Source organism: Camelus bactrianus, chromosome 24 (assembly GCF_048773025.1).
Source record: "Camelus bactrianus isolate YW-2024 breed Bactrian camel chromosome 24, ASM4877302v1, whole genome shotgun sequence".
Taxonomy (NCBI): domain Eukaryota; kingdom Metazoa; phylum Chordata; class Mammalia; order Artiodactyla; family Camelidae; genus Camelus; species Camelus bactrianus.
Window position 1 is genome coordinate 6,148,261 of NC_133562.1, and position 14,912 is coordinate 6,163,172.

Consider the following 14,912-nt stretch of genomic DNA (forward strand, 5'->3'; position numbering starts at 1 on the left):
TCTTTTGAGATTTTATAATATGAGTATGTTTTAATATCTGGTAGTACTTATCCTCCCTTCTCCCCCTCCCTGGGGCATTTTCTCATTGCTCCTTTTTACAGAATTTTCCTGGCCTGTTTGCTTATTTTCCCATAGGAATTTTAGGATCAATTTTAAAGTCTGATTAGAAAAACCAACCTACTGCAATTTTTATGTCATCAAATTAAATTTATAAATTTAATTAGGGTAGTATTAATATCTTTAAGATGTTGATGACTCTGCTCCAAAACATAAATGTTTCTTTTTTATCTGTTTAAGTTTCTATTGTCATTCTGTAAAATATTCTTTATAAAAGTCTTGCATTAATTTTTAAAAACTGAATGTTTTGATTTTCCAGGTAATAGCTATAACTCTTAAAAATATTAATAGTTTTTCTTACACCTCTTTAATTATTCTATCTCTAACTTATTTCTCTTCTTTAATTGTATAGGCTTGAAAATATGATACAATATTAAGTAATATTTGTGAGAATATCTATCCTTGTTCCTAACTTAGTGGAGATGATTTCCTCTCCACTGGGTTTCGGGCTGAGTTGGAAATAGCATGTTAAAGAACTTAACATCTATTCTTATTTTTCATTATTATCAAATTGGTTATAGAATTTTATTAAAAGTTTTTTTAACCACCTATGGAGATTGAATGGATGATTTTTCTCCTAATATTTTCCTTTGATTTTTACTCATATGTGACCACCCTTGCATTTATAGTATATATTCCAAATGACTGTGATACATTATTTTTTAAATGTTCTGCTGGATTTTATTTGCTAATATTTTATTTGGGACAGTGACAAGTGAGATTGGTCTGATATACTTAATTTTTGTGTTTTATAAATAGTTATATACAGATATTTACATATATCAGTGTTGGAAGTGGGAAGTTTTTTTTCCTCCCCAATTGTCTGGAGTAATCTGTTCTTCAGAAGTTTGGTAGACTTCTCCTTTGCTTTGCAACCATCTCAGTATATTACTTTTTGTGGGGATCCTTTGACAGCCTTTCCTTTTTCTTCTTTGGAAATAAAGTTTAGATTAAAAAAACTCTTTTGTGGTCAGTCTTGATAAATTATATTATTTGAGAATGTTACCCATTTCATCTCATTTCTCAAATTTATTTGTGGTTGTTTTGCCTTCACTATTTATGTTGTATGTTTACTCTCGAGATAGATTAGCTAGTAGTTTTTGTAAATTTGTTAGTAATTTTTGAAATTAAGTTAATTTTAAAATTTGTAACTTATTTCTGCTTTAATTCATATTAATTTATTCCTTCTGTTTATTTTTTGTCTTTTTGAGTTATCTTAATTCACTTTTTTTTAATTCTTTTTTTATTGATGGAAATATTCAGTGTTATGATTTTTCTCTCTGAGCACTGCAGCATCCCATAGATTCTGATATGTTGTGTTATAATTGTCATGATGTGAAATTTCAATGAAATATCATGGTTTTCTAGAGATTTGCTTAAGAGTTGTTTGTAATAAAGTTTTAAATTTCCATGTTGGAGTGGTGTTTTTTGGATTGATGGTTAATGTTATATTTATGTCCATAAAAAATGCCAGTTTCCTTTCCAGAGTGGCTGTACTTTGTTGCATTTCCCCCCAGCAAAGTATGAGAGTTTCATTTGCTTCATATCCTCACTAGCATTGATTTCATCAGATTATTGATTTTAGGAATAATAGTAAGTGTACAGTGGTATCTTACTGAGGTTTTAATGTGCATTTCCCTGATAACTAATAATGTTGAGACTCTTTTCATTTGCTATTTGACACCTACATACATTCTTTGTTGAAGTTTCTATAGGATCAGTGTTTTTTCGTCCTTAACCATTGGATGTAATTCACCAGTGAAATTATCTAGGCCTGGAGGTTCCTTTTGGGGAAGGATTTTAGTAATGGTATCAGGTTCTTTACTAGATAACAGGGATTTTGAGATTTTCAGCTTCTGCTTATATCAGTTTTGGCAAATTATGTGTTCCAAGAAATTTGTCCATTTCATCCAGCTTGTCAGATTTATTGGCATGAAGTTGTTCATAGTATTCTCTTATCCTGCTTTTGATGTCTATAGGACTTGATGATAAGTGATAATCTTTTTCATTCCTGATGTTGGTGATTTATGTTCTTTCTTTTTCTAGCTAGGGGTTATTATTTTATTGTTTTTTTTTCCCCCAAAGAACCAGAGTTTTTTTTTTTCATTGTGGCAAAATATGCATAACATAAAATTTACCATTTTAACCACTCTTTGGTGTACAATTCAGTGGCAGTGGGTACATTCATATTGTTTGGTGACCATCACCATTGTTTATCTCCAGAATAAGTTTGTCATCCCAAACTGAAATTCTACCATTAAACAATAACTTCCCATTTCCCCTTCCCTGTAAATAAATGCCACATTTTATTTATCTATTCATTTGTTCATGGACATTTGGGATGTTTCCACCTTTTCACTATTGTGAGTCATACTGCTATAAATATGAGTGTACAAGTATCAGTTCCAGTCCCCACTTTCAGTTTTTTTAAGTCTAATTGCAAGTATAATTACGGAATCATATGATATTCTATTTCTAATTTTTTGAGGAACTGCCATATTGTCTTCCACAGTGGTTGTGCTATTTTACATTCCCACCAGCAATGCATAAGGGTTTCAGTTTCTCCATATCCATGTCAGCCCTTGTTATTTTCTGTTTTTGTTTTATTTTTTTAAATAGCCATCCGAATGGGTGTGAGGGCTTTCAGTATGCATTTTTCTGATGATTTTGTGATGTTGAGCATATTTTTATATGCTATTGGCCATTTGTGTATCTTTGGAGAAATGTCTGCTCATGTCCTTGGCTCATTTTTAAATTGAGTTTTTGTTGTTGTTGTTGAGTTTTAGCAGTTCTTTATATATTCTGGATATCAGTCCCTTATCAGACACATGAGCTGATATCAAGTATATTCAAAGAACCAGCTTTTAACTTAGTTACTTTTCTTTACTGTCTGTTTTCTATTTTGTTGATATCTATTCTCTATTATTTTCTTCCTTTTGGTTTACTTTGCTCTTTTTCTGACTTCTTAAAGTGGAACCTTAAACCAGTGAGTTTAGATATTTTTTGTTTCCTAATATAAGCACTTAAAGCTGTAAGTTTCACTTGAATCACTGCTTTAGTTACATTCCACATATTTTGTATTTTCACTTTCATGCACTTCAAAATATTTTCTAATTTCCCTTGTGATTTCATCTTTGACCTGTATGAATTATTTATAAGTCTGATGTTTCATTCCCAGGTATTTGAGGTTTATCTCGATATCTTCTTGTTACTGATTTCTAACTTAAATCCACTGGGGTGTAAGCATATACTCTGATAATTTCAGTCCCTTTATATTTATTGGACCTTGTTTTATGGTCAAATGTATGAATTATCTTTGCGACTGTATTGTGTGCTATTTTAAATATATTTTTGTATATTTTGTATTCTGTTGTTGGGTGCAGTGCTCTGTGATTGACAGATTAACTTGATTGATAGTTTTGTTCAGAAAGAACTTCCATGTCTTTAGAGGCTTTTGGTTTGTAGATTTTTTTAGGTGAGTTTAGAATGGTATTTTTTAGTTTAAGGCTGATTATTCCTTTTTACTGGCATAAGATCTGTGATCTACCCAACACCCCTGTCAAGAGCTGTGATGGGTCTGAGATTCTACCCTATTTGGAAGCTAGCAAGGTAGCAAGTTTAGACCTAAGATTTTATTAAAATAAGGAGCTTCTTTCTCCCTGTATAGCAGGAAGTATATGCTTTTTGTTCTTAGACTTCCCTTGAACTCCAAGTTGCATGGAGACAATGCCCAGAAGTCTTGTTGGATGCTCTGCATGCGGTAGATTTGATTCACAGCTAAAGAACCCCAAGGTTAGGGAACCCCAAATTTTTAAAATGGGTTGCAGACAAACCTGTCCAATCTTTTGTCCCAAAGGGAGCCTTTACTAACCTGGACAGCAAGTAGATCTGCCCTCTGGCTTGGAGGGAGGCACAATCTCCATTTTCCATGCTGTATAAGTAACCTTGTGTTGGAGGAACTGATTGAGAGGATGTGACCAGTGGTTAACCCAGACAGTCGAAGACTCCTCACCTCTCCCCTATCCTTGGAGTGTATATGCTGCCCACTGTTCCCACAGTGGGAGCTGCTTTTAAGGACATAGCCTTGAGAGAGTAAGCGGTTGTTGAAACCATCTGGACTATGTATGCGACTGAACCCAGTTAAGGCTTCTATATAAACTTTTAAGATGCTGGGGGACAGGTACAGAGATCTTTTTATCTTGCAGCCTGCTATGTACGTTCCCTTGTTATTAAACCTGCCATCTACCTATCTAGAGTGGCCTGCCTCTTTCTTTGTTCTCTCCTTGTCCTCTGTTTCCGGGGGCTGGTTTCAGATTTTAGCCATGAGGCTTCCAATGTTGCAAACTAACACCTTGAAAATTTATTCGGGAAAAAAAGCTGTCAGTGCCTCTGCTCACACAGAGAGACCCATGGTGAATTGTCTTCCAGTTGTCCTGTAAATCATGAGGTGTTCAGTCTGAGTCTTGGCTCTGTAAAAGCTCCAGGCACTTTCTTTTAGTCCTTTTGGGTGATCCTTTTCCTGGCCATGGGTAGTTCTTTCACACACTTGCACTGACCAGTATGGCTGGTCTCCAGTGTGGCTGCCTGAAGATGTACTGAGTTCTCTCTCTGTACAGTTCTTTCCTCTCTGGTACTCTCCCGTGAACTCTACCTGTTTCGGCACCCCTGTATCCTCAGCTCTGTCTGGATTTCTTCTAGACTGTGCTCAGATTCTTCCTTCCTTTGGCCTGGAAACTCTCCAGGCAGTTAGCTGGGGCAGTCATAGGGCTCACCAATGATTTCTTTCACTCTCCTCTGTTGCTTGGTGTCCAGTTTCTTAAAAGCTGTTGTACCTGTTACTCCATCTTGTTCAGAAGTGGAAGTCTCTGTCTTCTTTGAACATTATCAGCAATTTGTAATACTCCTTGATGTAGTTTTCCCATCCTCTGCCTCCTCCTCCATTTGTTGATCTTCTTGGATCTGTGAATTCATAGTCTTCAGCAAATTTGGAAATTTTTGGCCGTTGTCTCCTCAAATATTTTTTCTATCCCTTTCATTTTGGACACTTTTATTGCATTGTCTTCAACTGTGTTTAATCTCTTCTTTAGTAATCTGCTGTTAATCCAGTGTAGTGTATTTTTCATTTCTTCATTATAGTCTTTCTCTCTAGACACTCAGTTTGGTCTTTTCTTATAGTTTCCGTATCTATTCTTAACAGGCTCATTTTTCTTTACATTTCTGGACATATGAATATGGTTATAATAAATACCTTAATGTCCCTTTCTGCTTTTTCCCCCCTAATCTTTAGAAATGGGCTGCACGAGTCTGGTGTAAGCTCTGGGGATTGCCCTCTCTGGTCGTTTTTTTCTGGTTCTTTCCCTGACCTTGGGTATTTCTGTATGTGTATTTCAGCACACCTCTGTGTGCTGATCACTACTCAGCTGGAGCCTTGACCCTCTGTAGCTCTCAAGAGCTCTCTCCCTGTTCAGCTCTCTCCTCTCTGGTATCATCCCCTACTAACTCTACCTGCCTTGGCCTTTCCAGACTCCCAGCTCTATCTCCTTAACTCAGAGAGACTGTTGGATTCTGAACTGGTCTCCTTCCTGTACTGCTAACCAGAAACTTTCTCAAGGGAAGTAAGCTGGAGCAGTTGGTTTCTCCTTTTTTAGGGACCACTGTTCTGTACTGCTTGACATCCATCCAAAGTCTGAAAGCCTTTTTTTTTTTTTAATAATTAAAAAAAAAAAAGTAATTTCAGATGAAAAGTACTCCATTTTGTCCAGAAACAGAACTTGGCTTTTAATTTTATAATTACTGTAGTTGTATTATTGTAAAACTTTGTTTATACATTCATTTTATAGAGTTAATTTTTTCTTTTTTTATAATTCAAGCTGTATTTTATAAAATCAAAGGTACCCTTATTTTAAAATTAAATTACTAGAAAAATACAAGATTAAATGTAATTTAAACTTAATTCTTTTTATGGATCAGAAATTCTTCTTTCTTCTAGAAACATTACCAAATTCATCTTATTCATTTTAAAGGATATGTTTTCTTATATTTATTGTTTGGTTATTTAATTTTTAGTGTGTTTATGAGGTTTGTTTCATTAGTTAGGAAACAGCAGTTCAATGGTATACTCATACTTTCTAACTTTTTATTATAGTATAAAATTACTTTACTGTAAGCATTAAGAATGTTGATTTCAGTCCATAAGTTCAGATATTCAAAACATAATAGGAACTTTATTATTTAGAAAATTGTTTTAATGACAGTAACATTCTAATGTACTTTAAAAAATTCTCTTACAGATCAGGGGGCTAATTTTGGATGGATCCTCACAGTTAATCCAAGAAGGTTTCAAAAGTGGCTTTCTTCATCCACTTTCTGAAAAACAGGACAAATGTAGTGAGCCCATTAAATTACCACTTGATACCTGCAGTTTGTCAGAATTATGTGAAATGGCAAAGCATTTGCCTTCTCTGAATGAATTGGAACTTCAGACATTACAGTTGACAGAAGATGATATATCTGTTACAGAGCAGGATTTATTTTCACGGGTTGTTGAGAACAACTCTAGCTTTACAAAAATGATGACTTTAATGGGACAGAAATACCTGCTGCCACCAAAGAGCAGTTTTCTTTTGTCTGACATTTCTTGTATGCAGCCGCTTCTGAACTGTAAGTAATCATTATGTTTCTCATTAGAAAAAGATAATTTTTCTCTGGCCTTAAAAGTCAAAAGCAAGTCTGAATGTTGAATGACCATCAACATTTATGGTAGGGTAAACACTCAATTTTCTCAGTGTATTTTTTCTTTTAAATTCAGTTTCAAAGTGCTGAATTTTGCTTAAAATTAAAAAAAAATTCTTATTAGAAACAAAAGGTCAAAAACTTAACTAGTCCCCAAAAGAGTAAACATAGTTACTGCTCTATACTTAGAAATTCAGGGTACAATTGGGTTTGACTGAATAACTTTATTTAACTTTTATTCATAGCAAAGTAGAAATGTTTCAAATATGAAAGTTAATTCCCAAACCATTCCTAGGCTTTTAGGTTACATTTTAAGCTACTGTTCAGGTTTATTATCTAAAATTTCTTAAAATATTTTCCTGTATAAAGTTAAAAATTTAGATATTGAAGTCCAGAGTCATGTACACCTGAATTTGAATTTACCTTCTGAAGCTTAACTGTGAATCCTGGGCACTTCACAAACTGAACCACAATTTCCTAATCTGTAAAATGTATGTGATAACACCTATTTAAGAGGGTAATTTTGAGGTTTAGATGAGATAATCTGTACTAAGGAGCATACTTCAGTGATTTATATGTTTCTAATAAATTATGTCTATTATTCCTAAGAGATGAGGTAGATAAGAGGTTTATTGATCAAGTTGGATTTAATCTGTTATTTATTGTTATTTGGACATTTTATAGCAAAACTTTCATAGCTTATTGAAAAGCTTCTTCTAATTACTATCAAGCCACCTTACACAAGAATGGTTACTCATGTCATAATGTCATAAATTCTTTAGGGTAAATGACAAGAGAACAAATTAATAAGGAAATCATGCTATATTTGAACATTTTTCCCATTCTTTTTGTTCTTTATTACTCTCATACTTTAAAAACTGTTACTTCCTTATTTTAATTTGCATTCTTTTGATTACTTATGAGATTGTACATTTACAGAAATATACCTTTGCTTATAAAGGGAAAAAGGATAGCTCTTCCTTATAGTAAAATTCCAATGAATAAATATGGGTGGAATGATGTAACTAGAAAATTTCAATTTGGCATACTCTATAGTATTTGGGTTTCAAAATAGTGGCTGAAAAGATGAGATGCAGGATATTTGCACAGTCTTAAATTATTGCCTCAGAATATACTTGTTAATTAGGAAGATAAAACTGGAGAAATCTGGCTGACAACACTTTAACCAAGTGATCAAAAGTAGTATTACCAATAATGAGACATTTTGACATCGTATATTTCCTGATGATATTGTTCTGACAAGGGCATGGCATTACTTTGGTGGTACTCTCGCCAAAAATAAATAACCTAAATTTAATCACAAGGAAATATCAAGCATAGACTGAGGGACATTCTATAAAATAACTAGCCAGTAGTCTTCAAAAGTGTCAAGGTCATAAAAGACAAATGACTGAGGAACTTTCACAGATTGGGGGAAATTTCATCATGGTCCAAATATCAATTAAAAGACTGAAGTTTTATTTCATATAAAAAGTTAAAAAAAAATAAAGCAAAAAACCCCACCACCCTTTCTAGGTTTGAAAATAACATATTAATATGGCTGCCAAGACTTATAGGACATCTACAAATCATTAATGTCTAGCTAGGTGAACTGTAGGTATTTTTAGTGAGTCTCTGCAAAAATAGCAATAGGTGAAATTATATTGAAATCTCAGAGGCACTGAATTATAAGAGAAGTTTCTTAATTTTTTTAGATAAATTATCCTAATTGAACAGAAGCTTTTGTTGCCTTCCTTTATATTTGTGAATGTAATGAATGTACTTCAGTGTTGAAGAATGTGTTTGGTTTTTAAAGTGATACATATAGAAGATATTTTCTGAAATTGTATTTTTGCTTTCAGGTAGGAAAACATATGATGTAATTGTGATAGATCCACCATGGCAGAACAAGTCAGTTAAAAGAAGTAACAGGTAAGTGTCAATAATTCATCAACTAGATATGCTTTCTAAAAGCCATTGTCCTTTGAACATTCTACTTACATATGCTAAAAGTATTACTTTATGATATAGGTTGTTTGAAACTACTAAAACACTTCAGTTTAAAATTTTTAATTCCCTTAACTAGATAATTCTTTTGAACTAGGACTATATATAGGTGTAAGAATGTTAAAAGTAATATATTTACTAATGATTAGGGTTACTGACTGAAATAGTTCAGGGATGTTTCTGTAACACGAAAGGGCAACATTTTAGCCTTCTTTGATATCAAATTCTAAAGTTGAGAAATATGTGTCTAAATATAATATTCCTTAATAATCTGCAGTGAATAAATTTGTCTAATTCATTCTTAAATGTGTTTTAATTTATGCCACCTCTTTTGTTTATGTCACCATTTAGAATAAGTTCAATTAGTTGCCAAGATTTCCATTTTTCAAAAAATTGAAGTATAGCCGGTTTACAATGTGTTAATTTTTGGTGTACAGCATGGTGATTCAGTTATACATGTATATATATTTATTCCTATTCATATTCTTTTTCATTATAGGCTATTACAAGATATTGAATATAGTTCCCTATGCTATAAAGTAGGACCTTGTTGTTTATTTATTTTATATGTAGTACTTAGTATCTTCAAGTCCCAAACTCCCAATTTATCCCTTCACCCTCTCCTTTCCTCCCTGGTAACCATAAATTTGTTTTCTATGTCTGTGAGTCTGTTTCTGTTTTGTAAATAAATTCATTTGTGATATTTTTTTAGATTCCACATGTAAGTGATGTCATATGGTATTTTTCCTTCTCTTTCTGGCTTACTTCAGTTAGTATGATGATCTCCAGTTCTATCCATGTTGTTGCAAATCGCATTATTTCATTTTTTATGACTGAGTAGTATTCTATTATTGTGTGTGTGTGTATATATATATATATATATCTATCTCACAACTTCTTTATCCAATCATAAGATGACATTTTTTTTAACATTTTTTATTGATTTATAATCATTTTACAATGTTGTGTCAAATTCCAGTGTTCAGCGCAATTTTTCGGTTATTCATGGACATATACACACTCATTGTCACATTTTTTTCTCTGTGAGTTATAACATTTTGTGTATATTTCCCTGTGCTATACAGTGTAGTCTATTCTACAATTTTGAAATCCCAGTCTACCCCTTCCCACCCTCCACCCCCCTGGTAACCACAAGTCTGTATTCTCTGTCTGTGAGTCTATTTCTGTCCTTTATTTATGCTTTGTTTTTGTTTGTTTGTTTGTTTGTTTTTTTGTTTTTTAGATTCCACATATGAGCGATCTCATATGGTATTTTTCTTTCTCTTTCTGGCTTACTTCACTTAGAATGACATTCTCCAGGAGCATCCATGTTGCTGCAAATGGCATTATGTTGTCGGTTTTTATGGCTGAGTAGTATTCCATTGGATAAATATACCACCTCTTCTTTATCCAGTCACCTGTTGATGGACATTTAGGCTGTTTCCATGTTTTGGCTATTGTAAATAGTGCTGCTATGAACATTGGGGTGCAGGTGTCATCCTGAAGTAGATTTCCTTCTGGATACAAGCCCAGGAGTGGGATTCCTGGGTCATATGGTAAGTCTATTCCTAGTCTTTTGAGGAATCTCCACACTGTTTTCCATAGTGGCTGCACCAAACTGCATTCCCACCAGCAGTGTAGGAGGGTTCCCCTTTCTCCACAGCCTCTCCAGCATTTGTCATTTGTGGATTTTTGAATGACGGCCATTCTGACTGGTGTGAGGTGATACCTCATTGTAGTTTTGATTTGCATTTCTCTGATAATTAGTGATATTGAGCATTTTTTCATGTGCTTTTTGATCATTTGTATGTCTTCCTTGGAGAATTGCTTGTTTAGGTCTTCTGCCCATTTTTGGATTGGGTTGTTTATTTTTTTCTTATTGAGTCGTATGAGCTGCTTATATATTCTGGAGATCAAGCCTTTGTCGGTTTCACTTGCAAAAATTTTCTCCCATTCCGTAGGTTTTCTTCTTGTTTTACTTCTGGTTTCCTTTGCTGTGCAGAAGCTTGTAAGTTTCATTAGGTCCCATTTGTTTATTCTTGCTTTTATTTCTTCTAGGAGAAAATTTTTGAGATGTATGTCAGATAATGTTTTGCCTATGTTTTCCTCTAGGAGGTTTATTGTATCTTGTCTTATGTTTAAGTCTTTAATCCATTTTGAGTTGATTTTTGTATATGGTGTAAGGGAGTGTTCTAGCTTCATTGTTTTACATGCTGCTGTCCAGTTTTCCCAACACCATTTGCTGAAGAGACTGTCTTTATTCCATTGTATATTCTTGCCTCCTTTGTCGAAGATGAGTTGACCAAAAGTTTGTGGGTTCATTTCTGGGCTCTCTATCCTGTTCCATTGGTCTATATATCTGTTTTGGTACCAATACCATGCTGTCTTGATGACTGTAGCTCTATAGTATTGTCTGAAGTCTGGGAGAGTTATTCCTCCAGCCTCTTTCTTTCTCTTCAGTAATGCTTTGGCAATTCTAGGTCTTTGATGGTTCCATATGAATTTTATTATGATTTGTTCTAGTTCTGTGAAATATGTCCTGGGTAATTGGATAGGGATTGCATTAAATCTGTAGATTGCCTTGGGCAGTGTGACCATTTTAACAATATTGATTCTTCCAATCCAAGAGCATGGAATATCTTTCCATTTTTTAAAGTCTTCTTTAATTTCCTTCATCAATGGTTTATAGTTTTCTGTGTATAATTCTTTCACCTCCTTGGTTAGATTTATTCCCAGATATTTGATTACTTTGGGTGCTATTTTAAAGGGGATTGTTTCTTTACTTTCTTCTTCTGTTGATTTATCGTTAGTGTAAAGAAATGCAACTGATTTTTGAACGTTAATTTTGTAACCTGCTACCTTGCTGAATTCTTCAATCAGCTCTAGTAGCTTTTGTGTGGACCTTTTAGGGTTTTCTATATATAGTAACGTGTCATCAGCATATAATGACACTTTTACCTCTTCTTTTCCAATTTGGATCCCTTTTCTTTCTTTCTCTTGCCTGACTGCTGTGGCTAGGACTTCCAGGACTATGTTGAATAGGAGTGGTGATAGTGGGCATCCTTGTCTTGTCCCAGATTTTAGTGGGAAGCTTTTGAGTTTTTCACCGTTGAGTACTATGCTGGCTGTAGGTTTGTCATATATAGCTTTTATTATGTTGAGATATGTTCCCTCTATACCCACTTTGGCGAGAGTTTTTATCATAAATGGGTGTTGAATTTTATCAGATGCTTTTTCTGCATCGATTGAGATGATCATGTGGTTTCTGTCCTTTCTCTTGTTGATGTGATGTATTACACTGATTTATTTGCGTATGTTGAACCAGCCTTGTGTCCCTGGGATGAACCCCACTTGGTCATGATGTATAATCTTTTTTGTGTGTTGTTGGATTCTATTTGCTAAAATTTTGGTGAGGATTTTGGCGTCTATGTTCATCAGTGATATTGGCCTATAATTCTCTGTTTTTGTAGTGTCTTTGCCTGGTTTTGGTATCAGGGTGATGGTGGCTTCATAGAATGAGTTTGGGAGTATTCCCTCCTTTTCAATCATCTGGAAGAGTTTGAGAAGGACTGGTATGAGTTCTTCTTTGTATGTTTGGTAGAATTCCCCGGTGAAGCCGTCCGGTCCTGGACTTTTATTTGTAGGGAGGTTTTTAATTGCTATTTCTGTTTCCTTTCTAGTGATCGGATTGTTCAAGTGTTCAGATTCTTCTTGATTCAGTTTTGGTGGACAGTATGTTTCCAGAAACTTGTCCATCTCCTCTAGGTTATCCAGTTTGGTTCCATATAGTTTTTCATAATATTCTCGTATGATATTCTGTATTTCTATTTTGTTTGTTGTAATTTCTCCATTTTCCTTTCTTATTTTGCTAATTTGTGCTCTCTCTTTTTTCTTCTTTGTGAGTTTAGCCAGAGGTTTGTCGATTTTATTTACTTTTTCAGAAAACCAGCTTTTGGTTTGGTTGATTTTTTTCTATGGTCTTGTTAATCTCTATTGTATTTAATTCCCCTCTGATCTTTATTATTTCCTTCCTTCTGCTGCTTTTTGGGGCTTTTTGTTCTTCTTTTTCTAATTCATTCAGGTGGTGGGTTAAATTGTTTCTTTGAGATTGTTCTTCTTTTTTGAGGAAGGCCTGTATCGCTATAAACTTCCCTCTTAGCACTGCCTTTGCTGTGTCCCATAGGTTTTGAGTGGTTGTGCTTTCATTATCATTTGTCTCAAGGTATTTTTTAATTTCAGCTTTGATTTCCTCATTGATCCATTGTTTTTTCAATAACATATTGTTTAATCTCCATGCTTTCCTTTTTTTCTCCTTTGTTTCTCTGTTGTTGATTTCCAGTTTCATGGCATTGTGGTCAGTAAAGATGCTTGAGATAATTTCTATCTTCTTAAAATTGTTGAGGTTTCTTTTGTGCCCAAGTACATGATCGATCCTGGAAAATGTTCCACGTGCACTTGAAAAGAATGTATATCCTATTTTTGGGGGGTGTAATGCTCTGAAAATATCCACCAAATCTAGTTTTTCTGTTGTAGTATTTAATTTCTCTGTTGCCTTGTTTATTTTCTGTCTGGAAGATCTGTCTAGTGATGTTAATGCAGTGTTAAAATCTCCAACTATGATTGTATTCCCATCAATATCCCCCTTTATCTCTGTTAGTAATTCTTGTATGTACTTAGGTGCTCCTATATTGGGTGCATATATATTAACGAGTGTAATATCCTCATCTTGTATCACTCCTTATAAAATGTCATTATAAAATGTCCTTCTTTATCTTTCTTTATGGCCTTTGTTTTAAAGTCTATTTTGTCTGAAATCAGTACTGCAACACCTGCTTTTTTGGCTTTTCCATTTGCATGGAATATCCTTTTCCATCCTTTCACTCTCAATCTATATGTGTCCTTCTCCCTAAAGTGGGTCTCTTGTATGCAGCATATTGAAGGTTCTTGCTTTATTATCCAGTCTGCCACTCTGTGTGTTTTGACTGGAGCATTTAGTCCATTAACATTTACAGTAATTAATGATAGATGTGTGTTTATTGCCATTTTGAACTTATCTTTGCAGTTGAATTGGTATATCCTCTTTGTTCCTTTCTTCTTCCTTTTGTGGTTTGGTAATTTTCCTTTGTATTATCATGGATTTTATTTACTTTTTGTGACTCCTTTGTAAATTTTTGGCTTGTGGTTACCCGTTTTTGTAAATCTGTCAACCCATTACTATAACTGTTTTTATTAAACTGATAGTAACATGATCTCAAACCCATCCTACTGTTAAAAAAATTTAAAAAAGAAAGAAAAAGATATTCTATATTTCCCTGCCTCCGTCTCCCACTCTCAGTGATTTGTATGTCTTCTTTTATAATTTCATGTTTACTTTATTTGTAATTCATGAGTCATCACCTTTCCAGTTGTGTGTTTCTCATTTCTGTAGCATCCTGCTGCTTTTCTACTTAGAATAGCCCTTTCAATATTTCTTTTAGCATGGGTTTAGTGTTGCTAAACTCCTGCAGCTTTTTTTTGTCTGTGAAACTCTTTATTTCTCCTTCTGTCCTCAAGGATAGCCTTGCTGGATGAAGGATCCTAGGCTGCATCTTTTTTTCATTCAGGGCTTTGAATATATCTTGCCACTCCCTTCTGGCCTGTAGTGTTTGTGTAGAGAAATCAGCTGAGAGCCTTATGGGGGTTCCCTTGTAACTTACTCTTTGCTTTTCTCTTGCTGCCTTTAGAATCATTTCTTTATCCTTGACTCTGGCCATCTTGATTATGATGTGTCTTGGTGTGGGTCTGTTTGGGTTCTTCCTGTTTGGGACCCTCTGAGCTTCCTGTACTTGGATATCTGATTCCTTCTTTAAGTTTGGGAAGTTTTCAGTCATGATTTCTTCAAAAACCATTTCAATCCCCTTTGATCTTTCTTCTACTTCTGGGACCCCTATTATGTGAAGATTGGGACGCTTTATATTATCCCATAGGTCCCTTATGCTATTTTCATTATTTTTTATTTGCTTCTCTTGTAGTTCTTCTGAATGGGTGTTTTCTATTGCCCTGTCTTCTAGATCACT

At 34.1% G+C, this 14,912-nt stretch overlaps 1 protein-coding gene across 2 annotated transcripts in view; it reads left to right on the top strand.

Moving 5' to 3' along the window:
• The window catches only part of METTL4 (methyltransferase 4, N6-adenosine), an 89,789-nt gene that overhangs the window by 4,678 nt on the left and 70,199 nt on the right, over nt 1-14,912 (top strand). For both annotated transcript variants that reach the window (XM_045518894.2, XM_010958074.3), the window contains exons 4-5: nt 6,408-6,777; nt 8,712-8,781. In XM_045518894.2, the coding sequence (XP_045374850.1) occupies nt 6,408-6,777; nt 8,712-8,781 (440 nt within the window). The remainder of the gene's footprint in view (nt 1-6,407; nt 6,778-8,711; nt 8,782-14,912) is intronic.